Consider the following 26,221-nt stretch of genomic DNA (forward strand, 5'->3'; position numbering starts at 1 on the left):
TCTACTCCAAAAAGCTGTGAAAAAAATTACAATTGCTATCACAAGATGTCCAAGTAACAGTACCATTCATTACAAGTTTCCTTCATATCAAAAATGTGTAAATTACTGATGAACACTAGGGGCATTACACCTGTTCACCAGAAGACAGAATCTAGATTAAGATTACGACTACAGCAGTAATCAGGAAATCCAATCCACTATTTTTAAAGGCTCTTTTGTGAAAGTATGGAATGATCAGTTTTCATACTTCTAGAATGAATGGGTGCAAGCGTGCCAAGTTACGTCAGTCACGTCTGACTCTTTGTAACCCTATGGACTGTAGCCCACCAGGCTCCTCTGTCCATGGGATTCTCCAGGCAAGAATACTGAAGTGGGTTGCCATGCCCTCCTCCGGGGGATCTTCCTGACCCAGGGATCAAACCCAAGTTTCTTTTGTCTCCTGCATTGGTAAGTGGGTTCTTTACCACTATTACCACCTGGGAAGCCCCTAAAAGTGATAAATGTTATTAAAGCTGTAATTCTGGCTGCCAAAAAACCATCTTCATTCAGTGAACATAATCACTATAACCAGTGCTGGCAAAAGGAGTCCACCAGAAGTGGGTCTGCAGAGCACAATGGTGTGCCTGGTTTGCAAGAATGAGCCTTTCCCAGCCAAATATGTCTTCTGAAATTTAGAAGTGAAAAACTGGGATTAAAAAAGAACTCTGTGAAAAGTATCGAAGCACAAAAAAGATGAACGTAATTTTTAAGTGCCCCTAAGGAGGTAAAAATAGCATTTGGGATGACAAAAACAATAAAACTATTTTTCAAAACTCAAGACATCACTTCATGTTTCTTTATTAACAAATACATAATATAAAGCAAAATATTACTTGTAAATAGACAGGGAAAATTTCTTCCAGCTTATTTTTCCTTTTTCGGTATCTCTTCTTTATTTTTTCAGTGTTTTCATTAACAGAAATAGATTCATCAACTAAGGTATCTGGTAACTGCTCACTCCAGCCTGAAACAACAATCACACTTATAAATATGTGGTATTTAAAATTTTCAGATAAACCCACCAAAATTAATAATAAATGATAACTAACTTACCAACATACACACAGACAAGTTTTGTCTTTATTCTTTCAGTTTTATTGAGATATAACTGACATACAGCTGTCTAAATATATACATGACTTGACAAAAATTTTTCACAAAAAGATCTGTTAATTTTAAATATCATAAAAATTCATTTCATGTCTACTTAGTACCAGCATGCTTCCTATTGTGTCTTAATGAGTATTTTCTTACAAAGCAGAAATTTGTTTTTATGTAAATGGTGACATCTTGTTAAAGGTAAAAAAAAAAAAACATACTCAATGCTAATGAGCATAGAGAAATGGCTACTCACAAACAACTAAAAGGAATTTAGCAGGTCCAACCTCTAGGTAGAGTTTATTGGAACTATCCCGCAAAAGTCTTTTAAAAAATGTGTATCCCTCAATCCAGCAATTCTAGGTTTGGGGATTTATTGCAAACTAGGTATCTGTAGTACATACATACTGTGATAATGTATGACTATCTGTGAATCTGCTCATAAAAACGTTATGAATGCTCAAATTTAAAATAAAAGAAATGCAAAAATCTGAAATGTTGGCCTAATAAACAAGAATACCACTTACAGCAGGTGAGCAAGGAATCAAATGATACTCAGATACTTTAAGCAAAAGACACATACATGCCTTCTGAAAATCAATGTGGGCACTTGTGTTGCCAGACTACACAGGTTGAATAAAAAGTACTAAATATAGTGGAGAAACACATTTTAAACAAATTTTTTTTTAATCTACCAGTGATCTAACCAGAAAATATACAGTTCTCTAAGACCAAAAATTAAGGTCAAACAGGAACCACAAAAATAAGCAGAGAATGAAATAAAGCTCTCTGAAATGCTGCTAAAACCTAGTGACCTTGAACTCCAGTCTTCAGAGCGCTATGAGGAATGGGGTACAGAAGACAAAGCCTGCAGCCTCTTCCCAAGGTGGCGAGACCAACCAAGGGTGCCTGCTACAAAGGAGAGACCCAGGGCTCCACGCCCAGGGCTGGGTGAGCACGGAGCACACCCTCCCCTACCCCAGTCCTCCTCTCATCACTCACCACCACCCCCACCCCAACGGCAAAGAAAACTGCCACTGAATAGTATGGTGCTGAAGAGAAAGGCAAAACAAATGAACATCTTCCTAAGAGTTCATAAACTCAATACAGCCCTGATGTGTAAAAAACCGGCATTTATGTAACACAGGTGGACCAAAAACCTTTAAGCTAAATACTTAGCTTAAAGGAGTCCTGGAGTAGTAGTACCTCATGTTCCTGGCAGCGACAAATGCAAATGTTTTCTGAAGGAACCAACCTTTAATTCAGTTCTCAAAAACTTCAGAGACTGCTCTACAGAATATGAGCTCACAGTTAAAAAAAGTTTGTTGTTGTTTATATATATGTATGTGTATCTCACACAACAAACACCATCAAATGAGGCAGCAGGCAGCAGGGCACAGGAGAGACAGTGTAGAATGTGACGCGCGAAGGTTTGAAAATACTTGACTCTAGATCAAGTGCAACTAGAGAAGTAAGTTGTACGAAGAAACTACAGTGTTAAAATATCTAAAAAGTAGTCAGGAAAAGGAAAATATGCACAATCGATTAAAAACTCAACGGATGACAAATGAAGAAAAACACTAAATGATGAAACTAAAGTTACTTAGAAGACAATAGAGACAAACATGGAAAATACAAAAAATAGTTTCACAGAATGTATCACACTTAATTGGGGCATTATTATAGTCACATTAAGTAATATCAGAAACTTCTTTAAAACCATTACAGTGCTTCCTCTTAAAAATGTACAGCAATTAAAAAAAAATTAATTCACAGGCCAAAAGCCTACCACAATGTAATGGAAAAAACTTTATTCAAAAAACATAATAAAAACATATCATTTTTCTTTACATTCTATATACAATATTTAAAATACAGAAAACGTACAGATCAAGACCATATGGATCGCAAAGTCTTCATTAGAACCAATTCTTAAGCTATGGCTTTAGCAATGACTTAGCTTTCTTTGAAACTCTAAGAAAAGATGACACAATATTAATTGGAAGATACATTTCTAAAACAGCATACAATTTTGTTATAAATTATTGGGGTACCCTGTCACTTTCAGATACATGGTCTACAAAGTTTCCGATTTTACATTTTATACCAAGTACCTAAGGCAGGCAAAGAATGGCCTACTGTGAGATGACCAGAAAGTGCCAGATGTGTTTCTGTGATCAAGTCCCTAAACTGCTTATATTTAACAGAGGGAAAAAATACAACAGAAACACTTGTTAAAAATCTCAAAGCAACATAATCTACTGGGTTTAAATAATTTTCTTATCAAACCTACTACACTGCAGATATGAACTGCACAGGCACCTTACAGATCGCTGAGCAGCAGTAAGGTGGTGGCCGTGGCATTACTTCCAATAGTTGTTTTCAATGGGAACATCAAGACAAGACAGTAAAATCAATCAAAATCAGGACCATACCATCATCTCTGCTGGGTAACTGCTCGGAAATGGAGCCTGAGGAATCCTTTCTGATTACAGATCTTTTGGTTTTTCCTTGTCCAGTTCGACTTCTTTGTCGTACCATAAATCCACCAATACCTATCCAAAACAGAAATTGGGGAATCCTGTAAATAACTAACTTCTCCCTGTATTTCCTCCAGAAGCAGGATGAAAATGTTTAGTCTCACAAGTGAGGAATATCTCAAATTCAAATGGGCTAATTTAAATCAATAATCTCATTTTAATGCAAAATAAGAGAGTTTGGAAATAAGACGTCAAAGTTATTGTTATCTTATTACTAACCAAACAGGAATAAAGAATTCATTGAAATACAGAAGACTGCATGTACTTCTTCTAAACAATGTCAGAGTAAACATTATAGTGTATTATGCTTGTTTCCTTAATGTCAGTAACTCACAGACCATTCAAATTATTTGTACGTTAGTTGAGGGAGAGCAGGCCCAAGATACAAACTAAACTAGGTGATCCCAAAGAAAGCCAGCACGGCTTCTGGGGAAGTGTGTCCAGGTGCCCCTAGTAAAGTCAAGACATGAGACGCACACAGCTCCAGTGAGGGCACGGAACCTGGCACCGAATGGTGCCATTCTGGTTACTGGCAGACTTTGGGCAAGTTATTTACCTTTCCACTGCCTCAGTTCCCTCACTGGTAAAACAGGGATAATGTACAGCATCTCCTACACGCAGGTTATAAGCACTAAGTAAGCGAACACACATAAAGTGCTGAGACTAGTGCCTAACATACAGCAGCACTGACAGCTTTTATCACTGACAATATACTTTGTGACCTAATGGGCCCCTCACACGGGTCCCTGACATGGATGACTTACTTCCATGTAAGGCAGATAAGGAAAAAAACAAACAAAAAAAACCCTGAACGTTTAACTCTTAAGTTCCTGGAAGGAATTCAGACATGTCTAAAAAAGTAAGTGCCTTATAAGCCTCATAATGACAAAGAAATGAAATTATTTTCATACAATGATTGAATGAAACTCATCTAGGCATTAATTACAGATGTGGCTCATCTGGAAGGAAAATCTAGTGGAAAACAAAGTTTTTCCTTACACATCAAAAGGTATTTAGATCATTCTTATCAATACAACAGAAGCAATCAGAAGAATATAGACTGGACTGATTCAATATACCTCACAGCAGAGTGGGTGGGATCGAGGTTCCAGAGGGAGGGGATAAATGTGTACTTACAGCTGATTCAGACTGTTGTACAGCAGAAACTAACATAACCTTGTAAAGCAATTATACTCCAATTAAAAAATACACTTTAAAAATTTTTGCTTAAAAAATGCAAAAATTTTCATAAGCAAACTGCCTAAAAAGAGCCTAGAAATTCTGTATTATGAATATGTCAATACTTTTTTTTCCATTAAGGCAAAAAAAGTTTGACAAATAAGACAGCTTTTCTCTCCCCTCCCCTGAGGCAGAGAGGAAATAAGAGTTCTTAACAGTCACATTATTAACCAAACTATAAATTCTAGGAAACATAAGAACTCCGTCATATCATCTTCATATTGTACACTTACTGGTTGGTACTCCTGCACAAAAAATGCAGTAAATTTAAAAAACAAAAATATTAGAAAGTGAATGCTAAATCATGAAAGAATTGACAGAGGTACACATCAAGGGAAAACATGTTTTATTGTGAGTCAGTCACATACCCACACTAAGACATTTATCACCTACAAAGTTTATTTCAACTGTTTAGTTCTGTCATCTATATATACAAGTTTTAGAGTTGTTAAGGAGTTATATTTCATCCTGATCATTTCATTATAATTGAAGCCCTATTATATTTTTCTTAAATTAAGTAAGTTTTGATTGTAACTGAAATGCCCAGCTAAGGCGCTCTACCTGGTCGGTACGGTTTCCGTTTTCTCTTTTTCACGCCCTCCGTTCCTTCGGCCCCCTTAGCTTCATCATCCACAGCTTCTCGTTCAGGACTAGATTCTGATTTTCCATCACAGTCCATGAGTTCTCCTTCTGGAAAAAAGTAAATGTACAGACAGAACTGAAAAACTGCCGAATGTATAGCTCCTATGTAAGAGGAAAGACAAAGCAAAGTGGCCGCTGAGCCACTCTAATCGTGCATCCCACCTGACAGGGAGAGTACAGAAAGAGACGGAAAAGGCCCCCGACGGCTGGAGAAGTCTTGCTACTCAGTGCACCCTTCTCAGGAAACGCAACACGAGGCTCAAGGAAGGGGAACAGAGAGGATGCTTGGAAGGACAATTATAAATCAATCTGCACTTAACCTATCACTCCTTGCTATTAATTATGTCTTCAGGTCCAGGACCCGAAGGCTGTCTCTCTAGCCTAGAACTCTCCTGAGTTGCAACTAATCTGTAATTAGATATTACCCAGTTACTGGAAACTCTACATACAAAATTGAACTACTAATTTGAAATGAACTTCCTCCCTTCCTTGGGATTTGCCTGTCATTAAAGAGCAAAGAAATGTACCCTGCAGAAGCCAGACTCCTGGGAGACAGTCTTGACAATGCCTCATTTCTTTTTTCATGCCATCAAGGCTCCTCAGTATCTCTCAAAGGCGTTTTACTTTTCTCGACTGTCATCTCAGTCCAATCTCAACTTACTGCCATTCCCTCCCCTCCTATCCCTCTCCTTGCCTCCAAGCTTACCTTCCTCCCTAATCGGTTCTTTAAACTGCAGCGTAAATGATCTTTCTATAAATACCTATCAATTTTCTGCTTAAGAACCCCTTAATGTCTTCCCAGTAGCCTGAGAATGAGATTCAAACTGTAAGGCCCAGGTGATGTGTCCTGTGAGCGCCACAGCCTCACTGCGCCCCCCACCAACTCACACTCAGTTCCCTGTGCTCATCAAGCCCTCCCCTCTGCCTGCCCCATCCCCCATCTCGGAGAATTTATCTCCTGGAGAATCCCCACAGTTACATGTTCCTGTACATTAACATTATGCGTCATTTGAATTGGTTCTCTTAATGTCCATTTCCTTGCTCGACTATATTCTTCTTAAAAACAGCTATCAAGCTTATTAACAGCTGCATCCTTAGCATGGTATGTAACAGGTGTTCAATAATTTTCTCACAGAATGATGTAATCAATGCAATTAATGCATAAGAGAACACTTTTAAAACCATGTTGTAATCAAAGCTTTTCAAATTATGCTTTATGCTGTGCTGCAGGGGGGAAAAGTTATCAAATACATTTAAGAATAAATTGTTAACACTGTTCTTCAATATTGTAAGTATTATGCATAACATTTCTATAATACCATTAGCACTGTGCTTTTTTTTTTCAGTAGTATTAATATTAGGTCAATGTTCGAGGTCAATTCTATAATTATTCTGGTAATTGCTTTCAAGAGCTAAAATTAAACCATGAAAATTTATTTACTGAAACTTAGCAAACACCAAAGAAAACAAAACAGTGTAATTACTTACCTTAAAATAAACCCACTGAAATATATATGAGAAGGAATTTAGGGTTAGATGGTAGACTAAAAATCTAACTTCACTCTCCCAAAACCCTACACAGAGCAAAACAACTTATTTTAAAAAAACAAACTTACAGAGAGAGAGAAAACAGGAAAGAAGAAAAGCCTTAACTTTGAAAGGAGAAAGCCGAAAGATGAAAGACAACTGAGTTAATCGCAAATTCTCATTTAAACGTGGAAGGAACTAAAAAAAAAAATCCAGCTTATATCACAATCTTCAAAAGAGTGAGGAACTGGCAGAAGCAGGCACCTTTGGAAATGGGTAGCAGGAAGCTAAAACACAGAACTTCATTAACTACAGGAGCCGCAATCCCTACGACCATCCCAACCCCACACGCTGGGAGGCCGCCAAGCGCACCCACAGGGTTTGGGACTCCTGGGACTCAAACTGCACACTGGGGCGATGTTCTAAAACAGGATTAAGTGACTCCAGGCAGGTTAAATGCTGGCACTCTCACCTGGGGGTCTTTCCCCACTAAACTCCCAGAAGGTCAGAAGCTAAGCCTCTACGCCCCAAGAGGAGACAGGAGGTCCTCCTGGGAAACCAAACCAGCCCCAGGGAAAGGCCTAAAGGCACTGGCAATGGGGGATTCCCAGCAGGAAGCTGAGGGCACACAAGCTCCGTCAACACACCACCCACAGCCTGAGGCTTTCCATCAAGGCCTTAACCCCTCAGTGTGTTCAAAAAACTATTTGTTTATCCAATCACCACTTTTAGCCTTCACTTTTAATCACGCACAGACAACCAAGACTTACTAATGAAAGACAGAGACCTGAGACCACAAAAAGCAACTGGGAATTGAAAGACTATGTGGGAAAAAGAAAATATATATAAAAAACTTTAACATAAGATAAAACACAGGAGAAGCAAGAACAGGATGCTATGCAAAGGAGCATTCAAAGGAAGAAAGCTCTTGGAAATTAATGCATGGTATTTAAGAACAAAAGAAAAATGAAAATCAGTAAGGGATAGAAAGCTAAAATAAGAAAATTTACTTTAGACTAAATGCAAAGACCTGAGCTGGAAAGGAAGAGAGAAAAGACAGGGAGCTTGGGCTGAGTAGGTGAGGCACCAAGGGGAGGAGCATCAGGGGTTTCCAGAGTGTTTCCTAACGCTGAGGGGCGCGGGATGAGGGGCCACTCAGTGCCCGAGCAAAGAAAGGGAAACTTAAGAGAATGAAACAGACGCACCTTCATGAAATTTCAGAACACCGCGGACAAGCAATGTCCTAAGATCCAAACAGAATCCAGAGACAACACGGACCATACCAAGTTCCCTAAACAGTAGAAACTAAAAGATGCTGGATCAATGACTTCAAAATGCTGAAGGAAAACTGAATTCCAACCTGGAAACGGTCAGGAGGGTGGGTACATTTTCAGAAATATATAACCTCTCAAATTTGCCTTCCATGCACTCTCTAGAAACTCTGAAGTTTCTCAAGAAGACATGTCCACCAAACGAGAAAGAGAAATATACGAAACCTCAAGACCCTCAGAGTAGACTGGAAAAAAGAAAGGGAAAAAAAAAATAAAAAACAAACAAACCCCAAAGAAACCAAAAAACCCTAGAGGCCTCTCAAAATGGGAACTGAGTTACTTACAGCCATACAAAGGAATATGAAATGAAAAATGGTATAAAGGCAAGGAAAAGAACATTAAGACCAAAAAAATGCATACCCCGAGAGCTTGGACATGAATTAAAACACGGCCACAAGGACACACAAAATGGCCGTTGCTGGAGAAGTGAACCGGCCAGACACGGAAAAGAGGAACACTCTTATTCTTGTTTTCAAAACGTGAATATACTACTTGTCCAAAAAACAAAATTTAAAGAGTCCAGGGAATGAGCATTAACAAATCGCAAACGTACCCACCCAGCTGCTTTCTCTCGTCTGCTCTGGCCCCTCTGAACCTACCCTGACCCTCCCTGCCAGAGACTGAGTGCTTCCTGACGCCCCCACCATGTTGTGAGGGGGCTCCCCCGGGGCAGCAACCGAGAGGGAAGCATTGTGATCCCACTCTTGAGACACAGACTCTGTAGACTGGGGGCGGGGGGCAGTTTGTATTAACAGGGTACTCCGATTTCAGTAGGTGAATTACAAAGAAGCCCGCTTTTACTGGACAAGGAGTTTGTTTCTGATATGCTAAGGTGATTGTTTATGACTTATTTCCCTCAAGAAACACTCATCAGTAGAGTTAAAAATTAACCCCACAAAGATGGGTATTGCTGCCATATTTCAGAAGCATTACAAGTCCATGTGGACTTTGTTTTACGTGTATGATATGATGCACGGTATTACTTCTAAGGGGATGTCTCTGCTGGCAGCCTCAATTCGGAAACTGTGCAAGTGCAGAAATATCCACCATTTCTCACAGCACTGTTTCCCAGAACAGTAGTCATTGGGAAAGCCGTACGGTCTTTTTATTGATGCTTTGTTTTTAAGAGGCTTTATAATCTCATACTTTGGGAATTAATGTGTACTATCAAGAAACCTCTCAAATTTTGTGAAATGCATTAGATTTAAGTTAGGACTATGAAATCACTTTTCAGGAATTTTCTAACGGCCTCAGAAGTGACAGTTTTTCACCATACTCTGGGTGACGGACATCGGGTCAATTCCTCCCAGAAACACAGACTACTTCTTTACAAGCCCCACCCACTTAAAACTTCAAAATGCACTTCTGTTCCACAGTACATGGAAAGGGACATCCTGGGCGCAGGTCTTGAGGGGGGATCTTACACAGAAACATCAGAACGCTTTTCTCCCAACCACACAGACCCAAAACCACACTACTGCGTAAGAAGTATCAGGATAAACAGGGGCACACACAGACCCACTGTAAGCCACGAGAATCTCTCATCTGACAACTGTACCAGCCTCCTGCCTGAACCACTTGCCACAGCTCTTGTGCTTCAAACTGTTTACACTGCAGCAGAGTGCTCTTTTAAAAATCTAAATAAGCTCATGCCTCCCTTCTGACCAGAAGCCTCCGACAACTCCCCTCCCATTTACAGTGAATCCTCAGGCAACGCTCTGCGGTCCTAGGGGAACTCCCGAGTCGCCCCCCTCTCTTTACACCTCTGCTCTCATCGCTGCCCTGTGCCCTTCTGCTCACCCTGCTGGACACACAGCACACATGCTGGCGCGCCCCACCCAGGGTCTATGCACTGGCATTCACGCCGCCTCTTCTCTCAGGTAAGAGCAGGTCAGGTCATCTGAGCCCTCACCCCACTGTCTGCATTCCCAATTCCTCTCAACAGCACTTGCCAAACACATTTTTATCAACTTATGCTGTCATATATTTTTAATGATCCTTTTTTTCTAATATTAAAATGAAAGTTTCATGAGCAGAGAAGTTTATCTGCTTTGTTCACTGACAGAACTTCCAACATCTGGCGAACAGCAGGCATTCACTAAGTACTGGTAAATGATGAGATGTGATGCAACGAAAGTAATTCTTTATTTTTGAATCACCTGAAAAGAAACAACCACTCTCTACAGACAAACAAGCCAATGGTGAGCTTCTTCAGAGATAAGCAAAAACAAACCTCATATTGAATTTAATGGGCTTCCCTGATGGTTCAGCTGATAAAGAATCTGCCTGCAACGTGGGAGTCCTGGGTTCGATCCTTGGGTTGGGAAGATCCCCTGGAGAAGGGAAAGGCTACCCACTCCAGTATTCTGACCTGGAGAATTCCACGGACTATACAGTCATCGGGTTGCAAAGAGTCGGACACGAGCAACTTTCACTCAGTTACTTTTTCATCACAAGAATTCAGCTAAAAAAAAAATATGTATTTTAACCAAGAAAATGTTTAAAAACAGATGTTTTATGATAACCATCGTGAATGTAAGCTTACACTTGAAAAAATGGTGGTTTTTCATTTCTAGAATACATGGATGGGTTCTACTTCAACTTAGCCATGGCATCTAAGCTCACAGCCATCTGAGGAGGCTTTCACTGCCATCTAGCAAATCCTGTATTTTCAGATTTGTGATCTTCAAACATACAATGCTCCTGGAAATTCCTCTAAGTTGATTCTATAAGGATACATGAAAGGAAGAGAACCCAAAAAGGCAAGATGCAAGACGACCACTCTCTTAAGACAGGGTCACACCAAGGGTTATCCTCTAAGTCAGCAGAATTTTGTGCTCTTTAGTGGATAAGTCCTGTCTGACTCTCTGCAAACCCACAAACTGTATCCCACCAGGCTCCTCTGTCCATGGGATCTCCCAGGCAAGAACACTGGAGTGAGCAGCCATTTCCTCCCCCAGGGAATCTTTTGGACGGAGGGATTGAACCTCTATCTCCTGCACTAGCAAACAGATTCTTTACCACTGAGCCACCTGGGAAGCCCCCAGAAGGATCTACCCTTGGGTAAATCACATCCCTTAAAAGCTCTTCTAGTTTTCTGCAAATGTATTCCATGGAAAATATGTTAAGTATTACCTCGACTATCATCCATTTCGCCGTCCCTGGAATGCTCTGACTGGATGTCTGGAGGGGTCTGAAGGACAGCCACACTATTCTGATTTATGATCTTCAACTTCAACTTTGGTTTTGACCGTTTTCTTCTTGGAACGGTAACCGTGAGGCTCTGTAACTGAGTCATCCCTGATTCCGTCAAACACACACCATCCTGGGTGTAGGTCTTGGGTGGATCTAAAATTACAATATCCCAAGGAAACAAATTGAAATTCTCCTCTTAATTTTGACTGTTAAGTTGATTACTTTCCAATAAGGCCCATGTCAAGGTAACGTGACTTCTATAAACAAATTACCTATGAAACGCACAATTAGAAGTATTCAATTAAAAGTAATAGTTGGCCAAACTTCTTTGAATTATAGACAGACATCTTGTAAATTTTTTTTTAAAAAATGGTCTTCCTGGCATTTCTATCTTCATGTATCAATATAGGAACTTAAAAAGCAAGCACTGAAGCTAAAAAGCAGTGCTTCAGCCACTCAAGTATGAGTTTTTTTCCTAGAGTAGCCTTTCAGTGTAAAAGGTGAGGATGAATTTACACAAGAGAAATAAGAATACTCCAGAAGCCCATTTGGAAATCAAAGTATCAGTATAATCACCTACAAGGAGAGGTAGTAAATAACCAGAAATCCTGCAAAATTTGAAGTGTACAAAGTTGCTGCTCATTAGAACAATTTCTGTGCTATCCAAATGTTTTTATATCAAATGAAATCAAACAGAACTATGCAAAAGAATGACAGTTTAAGAATCCTGTTAATCACTATTCTAGGCTGACCTATTACAGAAGAAGAATAAGTTCTGAAGAGATCTCTGTTTGCTAACTAAGTTTCATTGTTTAACAAACACAATAAATACATCAATGAAATCAAAGCAAGTATGTAGTTAGCAGTTACTTCAAAAGTGGTTATTTTCATTGCCAATTTGCTGAGATTTGTAGGAATACTGTCACACTAAAGCTGGAAAAGATAGGCATTTTGTATATTATTAGAGAAATGATTATCAACATTAGGGACTTTACACTGACAGTGATTAAGGCAGGAGTCGTGTAACAAGTCAATTACATAAAAATCAAGTGTTTCTTTGCAGTCAAGGAAAGCATTTCAGATTTTACCTAGTTCTTTCACTTTTGTGACAATTTGTGCTACAAGTGAAGATTCACAGCAGTCTGAGGAAGGCACTGAAATTAAAAAAAAAAACTCATAATTTTTTCAAAAAATTTAAAATGTATTTAAAGATTTACATATGGCTAAAGTTTCTACTGCTGCACCCATTTTAGTGAAATAAACGCTTGAATACTAAGCAGACTTAAAAGCTGTCTTGAAAACAACAAAACAACAAGGAGAAACAGTGGAGGAAATACTACGTAGAAGAAAAACGATAAAGAATTGATGCTAAAAAAAAAAAAGGATTGATGTACTGGATTTCTATATATGCTTAATAATTACAAAATTATGAGTCTTGAAAGCTACGCTTACATCTTAGAGCTAAAATATATTCTTAATTTACTTCCTTTATGTAAGTAGATTGTTTTAATATATTAACTTGAGGTAATAAGAGTTAATTTAAAACAAAAAGTAACTTATTTTTCATAAAACGCTTTCCAATAACAGCTTCACAAAAAGAGAAAAAGGAGCAGCGTTGAGCCCACTCGCTGGTTCAGGACGACAAGCACAGGCGAGCTGTACGGACAGCGGACTCACCACTCAGATCACCTCTTACCATTTGATGTAGGCATATAGGGTCTGCACAGGCTACAATCGAAACCAATGTCTGCTACATTCTCCACTTCCTCTTCAGTACTGAAGTTCTGACAAACTGCATGCATCCACCTAGAAAGACCACATTCGTAGTTTTGAAAAAAGAATACACTAAGGATGGTTTCTTTTTAAAAACTGCAACATTAGCTAACAGCCTACAATCATGAAGCCCCTAAGTCTCACATGCTCCTTCCATCCAGCCCCCATTTCTCTCCCTCCTAACCACCCCTGCTGGCCCACAAAATCCATCAGAGCTGAAAAGAAAAAAGGAATGGGAACAAGTACCAGGAAATAAGCAGAAGCACTTCATTTGAGGAGGATCGGACAATCACTTTGTAATCTATCACAGACAGCCAGGACATTGGCTCAAAGTGAAAATGTCAGTCAGTCACATCTGACTCTCTCTGACCCCACGGACTGTAGCCCGCCAGGCTCCACTCTGTCCATGGAATTCTCCGGGCAAGCGTAGTGGAGTGGGTGGCCATGCCCTTCTCCAGGGGATCTTCCCACCCCAAGGACTGAACCTGGGTCTCCTGCATTGCAGGCAGATTCTTTACTGTTTGCGCCACAAAGGAAGCTGGTGAGGGCAGGCAGAAAGGAACGGACAAGACTGTGCGTGGTGGAGCATACACAGGTTCCAGACGACATGTCTCCTGTGAGGTGGATAGAGCTCACGGAAGTGAATGGTCAGTGGGAAACGAAAGCTGTCATTCTGCCTTACAACAAAGAACTGGTAGGCAGAGTCCTGAGAATCCTACGCTACTGACGAGATGCTATGCTGACCAACACTATGTGAGCACTGCTAACACAGCACAGTAACAGGCCCCCGAAATCAGCCCTCAGGAAACGCCAAGTGAAACATGCTAAGCCTGGAATTGAGAATATAAAAAAGAAAACAAGTTTCTAGCCAACTAAAAAATTCTGGAAAGGAAAGATCTTAACTTCATAAATTTTAGATAGAAGAAAATTTCTTTTCCAATTTTCTTTTGCTATATTTAAGGGAGAGAAGCTTGCAAAAAAAAGAGGGGAGAGAGGAGAGCACAGCACCTGTCACACTGTCTGCACTGCAGAATCAGGTCCTCCTCTCTGTAGTTCCGGCAGCAGACGGGGCAGGAGGACAGGCTCGCACAGGGGGCGCACTGGGTGTAGTTGTTCTGCCACTCGCATCTCGGACCTGCGGACGTGGCTCCACAGTGCCTGCACCACACACACCTGGAAGCCGACACGCACAGGTCTCAGCCCTGCTTACCCGAGTCACGGCGTGGCTGAAACTCACAGAGCTACACACGGACACAATAGGGGAGGTACTCAATGCAAATGGGAAATACTTGCTGATTAGTGATACCTGTCATCATTAACACACACCACACAATTAAGCAGGTGTGGCTAATCTGTGAAAACTACAATGATGTGGCTCAGTTCTGAACCTAAACGTCTAAGGAGGAAACCAAAGTCCCAGGGTACCATTTGCACTTCCAGCCTCCTTTGGGAACGGTTTGCAGGGGAGGGTCGAGGCAGTAGGTGTGGTAACTTATGTCACAGTCGTCGCACAGCAGGAGCCGCCCTGGGTCCGTCGCCTTCCCACAGGCCTCACACACGGTGCACTCAAGGCACCGCCAGCCCTTGCTCAGAACCACTTTAGTGATCTGCAAAAGAAACCACCAAGCTGTGTGATTCATACATTGATCCGCGCCTCACACAAACAGGATCAAGTACACCCTACAAACTGACACGGTGCTCCCGTGCCCAGGAGCAGGAGAGGGGCAAGCGCTAACGCTCACTGTGGCCCAAGCCCGGGTGGCCACGTGCCTGTACTTTTAAGAGCCTGCCTAGTGGACACAGTAACTGACATTTTCGCGCCTCAGTTTATGTAACTATCGTGTGCTCTGGATTTTATGGATTTTAAAGAAATCAAGTAAATTATCCCCAAACTGTTTCTTTTATTATTATGTGTTTGGCGGCGACAGGATCTTTATTGCGGCACGTGAGCCTTCAGCTGCGTGTGAAACTGAAGCTTCCTGACCAGGCCGCCCGCGCTGGGAGTGAGGAGTTTTAGCCACTGGACCACCAGGGAGCCCCCCCGTGATTTTTAATATAGGACTTGAAAACGTATGGATACGGTTTCAACCTACGACATTTCATGAATTCATGATTCTTAAAGTTGTGTACATCACGTAAGGACTTGTATATTAAAATCAACATTAAAAATGCAAAACTCTTAAGGTGTAACATGAATTCCCAAGGTGACTTCATGGTTTTGGAGGATTTTAGGCTATGAACCTAGGACTTTTAAAGTTCACATTCACTCCTCTATTCTCCTTTCCTTCAAGGGTCTAACTTAGTAGAAAAGTTTGAGAACCTCAATTCCTCAAAGCAGCCACATTACGTAATATTAAGAATCTGGAACCAACTAAAAACATCTAATAAGATTACAGACTATGTATAAAAAGGACAACAAAGAATCTGTAATAACAGTACAGCAAGTGATCAAGACAGAGAATAAAAGTTCAGACCATGAGGAAGCTACATGGGAGGAAAAGAAAAGTGAAATAAATGATCAACTATCAAAACAGCACAGATTTTCTAACTTCAGATCCTAAAATAGACTAATAGTTTTCAATTCTACAGGAAAATACTTTTCAATCCTTAACCTAGCTAAACCAGCAATTAAACTGAAAAGCCTTTTAGACATACAAAGACTCAAACTTCAGCTCCTGAGTACTCTCTCTAATGAACTTAGCGATATGAGGCATGAAGTGAGGGCATATACCAAGAAAAAGGAAGCATGGGATCCTGAAGGCAATGAACCCAACGTCAGCCCAGAGATATTAAGGATGAGAACTGAGCAATAGACCCAGAAAGTTCCAGCCCAGCTCAGAACAGAGAATAACAGAGTATAGAAGGGGTGGGCCTTTCCCAGAAAAATAGGTACTCGCTGAAATAATGTGCTATCATATTTCTACAGTAGGTAAAAAAACAAACAACAAAAACTAATGGAAAATCATCAATCATTATTTTCTTCTTGCTATAAAAAACTCCACGAAAAACAAACTAAACTCATACTATACTATTTAGGTCTCCAGTGAACATTTATGGAGTCATAACCAACGTGAAATTAAAAGACATTTGCTACTGGGAAGGAAAGCTATGACAAACCTGGAGAGCATATTAAAAAGCAAAGACATCACATTGCTGACAAAGGTGCGTATAATTAAAGGCATGGTTTTTCCAGTAGTCAGGTACGGATGTGAGAGTTGGACAATAAAGAAGGCCGAGCACCAAAGAATTGATGCTTTCAAACTGTGGTGCTGGAGGAAGATTCTTGAGAGTCCCTTCAACAGCAAAAAGATAAAAAACCAGTCAATCCTAAAGAAAATCAACCCTGAATATTCACTGGAAGCACTGAAGCTGAAGCTCCAATATTTCAGCCACCTGGTGCAAAGAGCTGATTCACTGGAAAAGACCCTGATGCTGGGAAAAATTGAAGGCAAAAGGAGAAGGGGACAGCAGAGGATGAGACAGTTAGATAGCATCACTCAAACTCAATGGACATGAGTTTGAGCAAACTCTGGGAGATAATGAAGGACTGGGAAGCCTGGTGAGCTGCAGTTCATGAGGTCACAAAGAGCTGGACACAACATAGTGACTGAACAACAAAGAGTTCTTAACGTTTGAGATGAGCCACCCCAGAGTGAAGGCTCTGTGGACTCAACTTAAAGCTTAAAAAGAAGTTTCAAAAGGTTCAAACAACTGCCTGCACAACAACAAAAACTCAACCCCTTTTTTAAAGGAACCAAATCCAGACTTTCAACAATATGCTAACTCAATGCACCATGTCCTTGTGCAATCGAAAATTACTAGATGTTAAAAAAGGCTGGAAAACATATCCTAATTAGGAGAAAAAAGGGTTAATATAATGTGATGTGTATGACAGAAGCAGCAGACAATTAGAAACTTTTCAAGGACTTGTGAGGCTGTGAAGTGGAGGGTGGAAGTTGGAAAGTAGGTTGGTGAACCAAAACACGTGCTCCAAATTTGATGAAAACTATCAACCCACTGATCCAGGTAAAAGAAAATGTCCTTTTGCATATGAATGAGGGTTTGGTGACAGTGGAAAGTGAGCAGGGTGAAATAATGAGCTTTTACTACATATTCTAGTAGTCAACTTTTATGATCAATAGAATGAATCAACTTCATGCCTTACCAAAAAATAGTATAAAGTATCTTTTAATATTAAATGTATACCTTTGTTCTTATACTTTTTCAAGGCAATGCAGGACAATTACCACAAATTACCTCAAGGAGTTTCTTAAGGTAACACTTTAAAGGCAATATTTCAAGTATATACTTAAATATTGTCACATATGTATAATAATCCTAACAAACAATAATTGATTAATTATAAGAACTGGAGTTAGCACAATACTACTCAGTTCAAATCGTAACATTTATATTTAAGTGTATTTACCTTAATACTGACACAGTATGGATGGTAACACTGACCACACTGAGAACAGGCAAGTAATCTTCCCTCTGCTCCTTGGCCAAAACTGCCACAAACTACACACATATCCTGAAATCAAGAAACAGTAACATATTTTAAATCCAAGACCAAACTAAGAATATGCTAACATGCTAATTTTACAATCTGTATAAATCACCTTCTTCATTGATATAGCTCTAGAGCTAAATAATCAGTTGGCCAAAAAATTTGTTAGGGTTTTCCCGTAAGATGCTGTGGAAAAACCTAACAAACCTTTTGGCCGATCCAATATCAGATGACACCAATGTCAGTGCGAATGAGATGAATTAGAAATGGACGAGGAGGAATGCAAAAGTGGAGAACAAATAATTTAGTTCAAACCTGATGCAAAGTGAACTTGTCACTACTAGAAAACAGCACAACGGTGTTGTGCATGGAGTTCTCCTCTTCATCCTTATTTGATGAAGCGTCTGCAGCAGACACCTGTAAGAAGCACAACACACACAATGTGAAGTCACACTTCTCATGTGGCTGCAAAGTTTAAGAAGATTCATATTTAAAACACAACTTTTTTGCCAGAGATGACACTAACAATTCTAAATTAGACTATTACTGCCAAGATAATATAAACACATAAAATATGGCATTTTTTACCTACTTAATTGTTTCTTTATAGAGCTACAAGTCTCACAGATCAGGAAGTAATGAGAAAACAAACCTGTCTTTAGGAAGACTTGATTAACCAAAAATTCTAATCAAGAAACAAAGAGTGAATTATTTATGTGTACACATACACAAACACACACACATATGTATGTATCATTATATCTCAGTGACTCTTAAAGCCTGAAATCGGTGCACTCCAAACTGAGATGTATAAAGATATAAATACAAAATACACATCAGATTTTAAAGACTTAGTAACAAACAAAAAATGTAGATATAGCTCATAAATAATTTTGTGCATTTTATAAATTACATGTTGATATGATGCTATTTTGGACATAATGAATCAAAAAGTATATATTAAAATTAATATTTTAATATATACTTTTTGATTCATTATGTCCAAAATAGCATTTCACTGTTCCTTTTTTTTTTTTGATGTAGCTACTAGAAAGGTTTTTTTGTTTTAGTAGGTAGAGGGTGGGTTTTGGCCAAGCTGCGTGGCTTGCTAGATCTTATTTCCCCCACAAGGGACTGAACCCAGGCCCTTGGCAGTGAGTCCGAGTGGAATCCTAACCATTGGACCTCCAGGAAATTCCCTAAGAAGTTCTAAATTGCATATATAGGTCACACGGGGCTTCCCTGGTGGCTCAGATGGTAAAGAATCTGCCTGCAGTACAAGAGAACCGGGTTCAATTCCTGGGTCAAGAAGATACCCTGGAAAAGGGAATGGTTACCCATTCCAGTATTCTTGACTGCAGAATCCCATGAACAAAGGAGCCTGGTGGGCTACAGTCCTGGGGGTTACAAAGAGCTGGACATGACTGAGCGACTAATATCTTAATACGTTATGGGTCGCATATTTCTTTTTGGACAGTAACGCTTCAGAATATAATCATTTTGAGTAACTTATCAAAATTTCAGTATTAGCCAAAGGATGATCAACCACAGTCATTAAGTTATGTACTTAGTTAAATTTGACCAAATCAACTAAGTACACACTGGCTTGTTAATAATTATTTCCAGCGTGCTTATCATGAAAAAAGCTCTGAACTGGATGTTAAAAACAGAGGATAAGAAAACCAATGCCAAAATTATACACCCTCTTTGCTTTAAAAGCTTACAATCTAATGTGGAAGAATTGAGCTGAAACACAAAGTAAAAATAGAATTATTGTTCTTAACAAATACTGACAAAAGAGTAACTAAATAGAAGGAATATGTTACAGTAATACATTTTTTCAATATACGTGAGTTTAAATGCAGTTTTAATGGACATTTCTACTGTTTCACAATGTCAACAATAAAAACTATTTACAGTCACAAAGGCCTAAAGATAACAAGGGCAAAGTATAAACAACCCAATCAGTCAGCACGAGGGAATGACTAAAACTACAGAATATCCAAACTTATGAAGAATTATTCAGTATTTAAAAAAATATCAAGGTAGAAATCTGTATGGATTTCCATACAGGAAATCATCACACTACACTGTGGAGTTGAAAAATAAGCTGCAGAAAACTATGCGAGCTGCAGCACCATGGCATCAAACACAGCAAAACGACTGTGTGTCTGCCCAAGGACACACATCCTAGGCTGAAGCATAAGGAGTTGCTGGTTCTGCCGGTCAAAGGCAGTTCAACGCTGGCAGTCTCATATGAATCAGCCTAAAACGTAAATTCCCCAAGCAGGTCAAAGTGAGAGAACTAGGACTCAGGAGGTAGCAGCAGTAGAAACACTCTGATCTATCTGCAGTGTTTAAAATTTTTAAATTGAGGGAAGTGTGAAAGTGAAGTCGCTCAGTCGTGTCCGACTCTTCACGACCCCATGGACTGCAGCCTACCAGGCTCCTCCATCCATGGGATTCTCCAGGCAAGAGCACTGGACTGGGGTGCCATGTTTGTAACTCACTTATTAACAAACAAGCTACATGATCATCTCTACAAATGCAAAAAAAAAACAACCCAAAAACCTGGCTTCCCAGTCCATCACCAACTCCCGGAGCACGCTCAGATCATGCCCACTGAGTGACGTGGTACGAGTGAGATCATCATCATCAGCTGGCACAGGAAGGACTACAGCAAAGGTAAAGGGCGCAGGCCTCACCCCTGGTAACACGACTGCCCCGATTCCACTTTTCAATTTTGATCTGCCTCGGCCGCCTCGTCCAGACAGTCCTGCACCACGAGGTCTCCGCTTTCCTGGAAATCCGGACCCCCGGCCCTACACAACAGATATGGAAAAGTCAGCATTTTACAAAAGCTCAGAAGAATTTTAAATCCAAATGTGAGATAAACCATCATATGAAATGTTACACAAATACACTTGCTTCTTTTATTCTCATTGAATGACAGCTAGTAAGTGACCAGGCTTATCATTTGCAACTTCCGCTATGTGTTCTACAACCTAAACATCTGCAAACTTAAAAATCAAACATGGGTCTGCCACTGTGAATGCCCTGCATCAGTAAACACCTGTCACTGTATTTCCATTTGCTAACCTTACATTCAAGGTGGCTAGAACAGACACACCTCTATCCAAGTGCTTTCACGTGTAACTAATTTTATCACATACAGAGCAAGTGTAGGGAAGGACTCTCTCTAGCTGGCTTCTTACAAGTATACTAAAGTTAAGATACGCTGAGTACTTACTACCTACTGCTCGAGCACTTGTTCCTCTCAACAATCTCATATGGTCACTACTATCTTATTATCCCCATGTTAGAGATAAGTACACTGAGGAATATGGGCTTTTGGGCGATGCTAGTGATAAAAAATCTGCCTGCCAATGCAGGAGACTCAAGAGACCCGGGTTTGATTACTGGGTTGGGAAGATCCCCTGGAGGAGGGCATGACAACCCACTCCAGTATTCTTGCCTGGAAAATCTCATTGACAAAGGAGCCTGGTGGGCTACAGTCCAGCCAAAGAGTCAAACACGACTGAAGCAACTGAGCACACACGCACAGAGGAATAAAATGGTTAAGTAACTTGCCCAAAGTCATACAGCTGGCAAGTCTGGCTCCAGTGTCTACATTTTTAACCAATACTCTGTACTGACACAATGCATGAAAAATAATTTAAGTATACAATAGTAATTTTTTGTCATTAAAATTGTCAATTTCCTTTAATCATTCAAAAGCTGATGTAAAAGGCTTGCTTTAAATCACTGAGATAATAAATACTTAAAATAGAAATAATTTATCTGAATTTTTACCTAATACAAGAAAGAAATCTTTGGAAAAACATGTTGAATCTCCTGATATTTTAACAAATAAGTACTAAGGTTATTTGTTTTTATGATTTTCTTATTCTCAGATTTATTACTACCTGAAAAAAACCTGACATCTACACACCTAATTACATATATTTAAGATTACTAAAATGCTTGGGAAAATCCTGATTTTTTTTTCCCCTCACAAGTGAAATAATATGCCACATCTTCAATGGATCTCACTTTTCATAGTTTGAAATACTGAGCTCATTACCTCCTTGGCAGAACGGTTTCCAAGTACATAAATTATGGCTATACTGTGAGCATAAGGAAGACACACGTGAACAAAGGGGAAGGGGGTCGTCTTCCCTTCAGTTTAGTAAGTTACAGCCAGCTTCTAGTTTTCCATCTGTCTCTCTTTATCCTCTTAAGCTCCTCTCCTTCAAATATCAAGCTTCTCGGAACAAGGGACAGGGTAGGGTTGGACTGGATAGTTTTTGTTTTTTAATCGGTATAAAAGACTTTTTACAAGTCAGTGATTGAATCAAGACTATAGTAATCCCTCAACTCATTTTTCCTCAGCATCCAATGACACAGGTAAGAAAAAGTAAAAAATGAGTGGTATACGTTTCAAAATGGTCAAGCAAGACTTCCAAGCTCTTAAAAAAGATATTTACGTTTTCAATACCTTGCATTGGTATCTGAGTTGAAAACTAGTTCTTCCAAAAGTGATAGAAAATAAGAAAGCAGAATCTAGAACCCCTTTGAAATCCTTATTCTAAATTAAAGACCATTATTCCATAATTACATTAAGTAAAGAAGATGAAATACTGTCTTCTCTAGTCAGTAATGTTTTAACTTTTCAGATGATAAACATTTTTTCAAATTAATTTTTCACCCTTCAAAATGCATCAGATTGCTTAACTTACAGTCAAGGACTAGCAGAATTATCCACCAAAGATATGAAAAAGTTTCTATAATTTTTATTAACAGACAATGAAATCTGCCGCAATTCTGCTATTTCTCCTCCAATTGTATATAAAACGTTAATGCAGTTTTACTTTTGTTCTTTTCTGAGCAACAAAATTTTATATCATGAATGAGTCCTTAATTACTTTATAGCCTACGGGACAAGGATTTCCCCCAACAGAAAATATACTGTTAATTACAATATAGAAGGAAACATTAAAAAGGTATTAGAAATTTACACTTAAAATCAGTCAAGTAAAATGGCAATTTAATTTCTTTCTAGTCCAGGTTTTTAAAGGCAAGCATGTTGCTTCTTCATATTAAAAATTTTAGATGTAAAAAGTGGCTCTGGAAACCAGAAAAGAAAAGTTTAATTCTTAACTTCTATTCGGACAAAACCAACCAGAAAGAAATGACATATGAATGTAAATGCAGTTTTATTTACCACTTTGATGCTCCAAATGGCACTGCCAGGAAGCTGCCTGGGTTTAAAAATTTCCCGACCTTCTGAAATGTCTGGGGACCAGGAAGGTGGGCTCACTGTATTATGGGTACTCCAAGCCCCCTAGGATATGGCAGGTGAGAAAATAGATGTATAAAACTCCGCAACGTAAAAGTCAAAGCCAGCAACTAAGGAATTTTAGAACAGCAAAAACAAATGCAGACGTATGGAAACTTAGGACAAATTGCTTCAAGGAAGTAAGGAAAGTAAGCTTATCACATAACAGTGACTTTATGTTTAAATGTTTGCAGCTACAATTTACATTAAATGTTACATTCCGGTTGAAACATCAGTACAATAAAGCATATTAATTTAAGGTTTATGCGACATCAACATTGACTTCTGAACAGCAATTATAGCATGAAGATATAAATAAATGTCAATCAAACTTTAAATATTAAAACTATAAGAAACCATTTGGGCATTACTCTTTTCTAATGACTATCACTCTACCAGAAAGGGGAAATGAGTAAACTTAAAGAATGTTAGGTATACTTCTTGCTATAAACCACCGAAACAGTAGGCCAAAAGATGCAATCAGAAACACAAGCCATCAACAGACACATTCACTGTAAAATCTGGAAAGTCAGTTTGTAACCGTAAGATGTAAACACCATTATAATCCTACCATTTAATTACTGTTCCTTCAGTGCCCACTAGTTGTGGACTTTGGTTTTTTTTTTTTTTTTTAGGGGATTATTACACTTAAAGTACATCCAAGGAACTAATTTGAAAAGCAGAAAATTGTTAAAGCAAATTGTCCTAAATTTGCAAATTAAAATGCCTGAAGTATCTGATTATTTATACGAGAAATAGTACTTATCAAAATAGTTAAAATAAAACTAACACATTTTGCTTCCAAATAATCACATTCAGAAATAACCTGAACTAATCTGATGAGGAAGCAGCAAAAAGAAAAACGTTTACTCCACAAAGGTAACATTTTAAAAGAAAAACACAAAACAAATGTCAAATAATAAAGAATCTATTTTGAATTAGATAATTCAACAACGCACACTACGGTCTTACCACATTAAATGATTAAAAGTAAAGACAAAAAACGTGGTACTTACCAGGTTTCTAGACTCCTAACAAACTGACAAGCAGTTGCCTATTAACCACATTAAAGTACCGTCAGGGGATTTAAATAATCAACCAGAAGTAAGAACTTGACTGCCCTTAGGGGAGGAGACTGGTAATGAAGTAACAGTATTTTGAGAAGGACAACACAGGGAGCCTGGCTTCGCTTTAATTACCTCCCTTCGGCTCAGCTAACAGCTACACTGACTTCAGGGACAAGTCGCTATCCCACTAACGGATCATCCTGCATCTCAGGCCACACCTGGCCTCTTTCCTGCTGCATCCAGGGTCTTCTGTAACCTCTGTGCTGCCGAAAGCGATTTCTCCTATAATTTTACTCCAACTCTCAACAAGTAGGTGTAGTTCTACCAGGCCCCTTTGCTCCCCTCACTGACCCACCTCGGCCTCCAAGGCACGTTCCTCCTTCCACTTGACTCAGAAGCCTGGACCACTCTCCTCTCTCTGGTTTCGTTCTCAATGGTATTTATTTATAATGAGGGCTGAAAACACCATCTTGGATGCTGCTGTTCCCCAAATTCTCATTTCTGTTTCTAGCATGTTCTGAAAATTAAAGTGTCAGCCACTTAGTCATGTCTGACTCTTTGAGACCCCATGGACTGTAGCCGGCCAGGCTCCTCTGTCCATGGAATTCTCCAGACAAGAATACTGGAGTGGGTTGCCATTTCCTCCTCCAGGGGATCTTCTGGACCCAGGGATTGTACCCAGGGCTCCTGCACTGCAGGCGGACTCTTGACCATGTGAGCCGCCAGGGCAGTCATGTTCTGAAAGCTCCAAGTTATTACAATTTTCTGCTTCCCTCTCAGCATCTCTGTCTGGTGACCCTAAACCTCTCCAGTTCACCACGTCTAACCTCTCTCCCTTCACAAGTCCCATCTCCCCACCCTTACACATGGATCCCAGTTGAGTCAGAAAATGGGTAGTCATTAGACCTGTTCTCTTCCCTCAGCGCTCTTCTCCGCTGCTTCAGGCCTCCCCCACCACTCCTCTGAGCCGAACCATCGGGACCTTCAGCCATTTGATCTCCAGCCTGTCCTGACCGTCCTGCTTCTCTGCGCCCCCATGGCCAGCACCGCATCCCAGCTCGCCTGGGTCTGCGCGTCCTCCTCAAGCCTTTCTCCACAATCAGATGGACTCCCAAAAGCTGTAAACCCGACCCAGCAAGACAGTCCAACCCTTTCCTACACTTTCTGATAATGCCCGGGACACTGAAAATCAAACCTTTCCCACTGCCTCTCTTCATTTCATCTGGGCCGCCGATCTGCCCGAGCTCCCCTGGCTGAATGCGCGGGCTCCTCCCGGGCGGGGACCTCCTGCCTCACAGCGACCCCCACCGCCCAATGGCTGGCGTCTTCCGGCTCTTCGGATACGGCCTCGGCCTCACCTCGTCCTCCTCGGAGAGGCCTTTCCCTAGCACTCCAATGAACCATGGTCTCCCTCACCACACCTGAAGCATCCTCATAATGAACACAACACGGGGTCTTGAATTATTTAGAGGTAGAGTTGGAGCGAGACACATCTAGAGTGAGTTCTCTCAATATATCCACTCAATATTCTTCTCTGAGGAGATCTGGCTAGTGTTGCACATTTTAAATTCCTTTTGGTAGATCATTTAATGCTATTACATCAGTTCTTAAAATATACCATAAAAGGTCATATTCTAAAATAATATTTATTCATAATTTAAAAGTTAGTTTGATGCTATAGCTGTATCTCATCTCATAAAGCATTCACACCACATCACACGGATGAAGGAAATGAAGGGCTTTACAGATGAAGACTGCTTACATGCCATTTTCAACTGCTATGAAAAACTTATACAAAAAGCATGGGTAATTACATTACAAACTTTAACAAGTATGTTATCAAAAAGCATTGGAAAGTAGAGCCCATACTCTTAGATATTTTGACAAAGAAGAAATTACCTAATATATACCTGAGACCTTAA

General features: G+C 39.7%; 1 protein-coding gene across 21 annotated transcripts in view; it reads right to left on the reverse strand.

Moving 5' to 3' along the window:
- KMT2C (lysine methyltransferase 2C) overlaps positions 1-26,221 on the reverse strand; it is a 253,773-nt gene that overhangs the window by 58,798 nt on the left and 168,754 nt on the right. For 19 of the 21 annotated variants that reach the window (XM_061415258.1, XM_061415274.1, XM_061415254.1 and 16 more), the window contains 12 exons: positions 23,119-23,238; positions 20,600-20,716; positions 18,210-18,311; positions 17,814-17,918; positions 14,810-14,991; positions 14,393-14,557; positions 13,308-13,417; positions 12,700-12,765; positions 11,552-11,764; positions 5,478-5,606; positions 3,573-3,692; positions 873-1,003 (listed from right to left, as the gene is read on the reverse strand). In XM_061415258.1, coding sequence (XP_061271242.1) covers positions 873-1,003; positions 3,573-3,692; positions 5,478-5,606; positions 11,552-11,764; positions 12,700-12,765; positions 13,308-13,417; positions 14,393-14,557; positions 14,810-14,991; positions 17,814-17,918; positions 18,210-18,311; positions 20,600-20,716; positions 23,119-23,238 — 1,560 coding nt within the window. The remainder of the gene's footprint in view (positions 1-872; positions 1,004-3,572; positions 3,693-5,477; positions 5,607-11,551; positions 11,765-12,699; positions 12,766-13,307; positions 13,418-14,392; positions 14,558-14,809; positions 14,992-17,813; positions 17,919-18,209; positions 18,312-20,599; positions 20,717-23,118; positions 23,239-26,221) is intronic. The other 2 variants (XM_061415268.1, XM_061415263.1) reach the window with 2 other exon arrangements.

The sequence above is a fragment of the Bos javanicus genome, chromosome 4 (assembly GCF_032452875.1).
Source record: "Bos javanicus breed banteng chromosome 4, ARS-OSU_banteng_1.0, whole genome shotgun sequence".
NCBI lineage: Eukaryota > Metazoa > Chordata > Mammalia > Artiodactyla > Bovidae > Bos > Bos javanicus.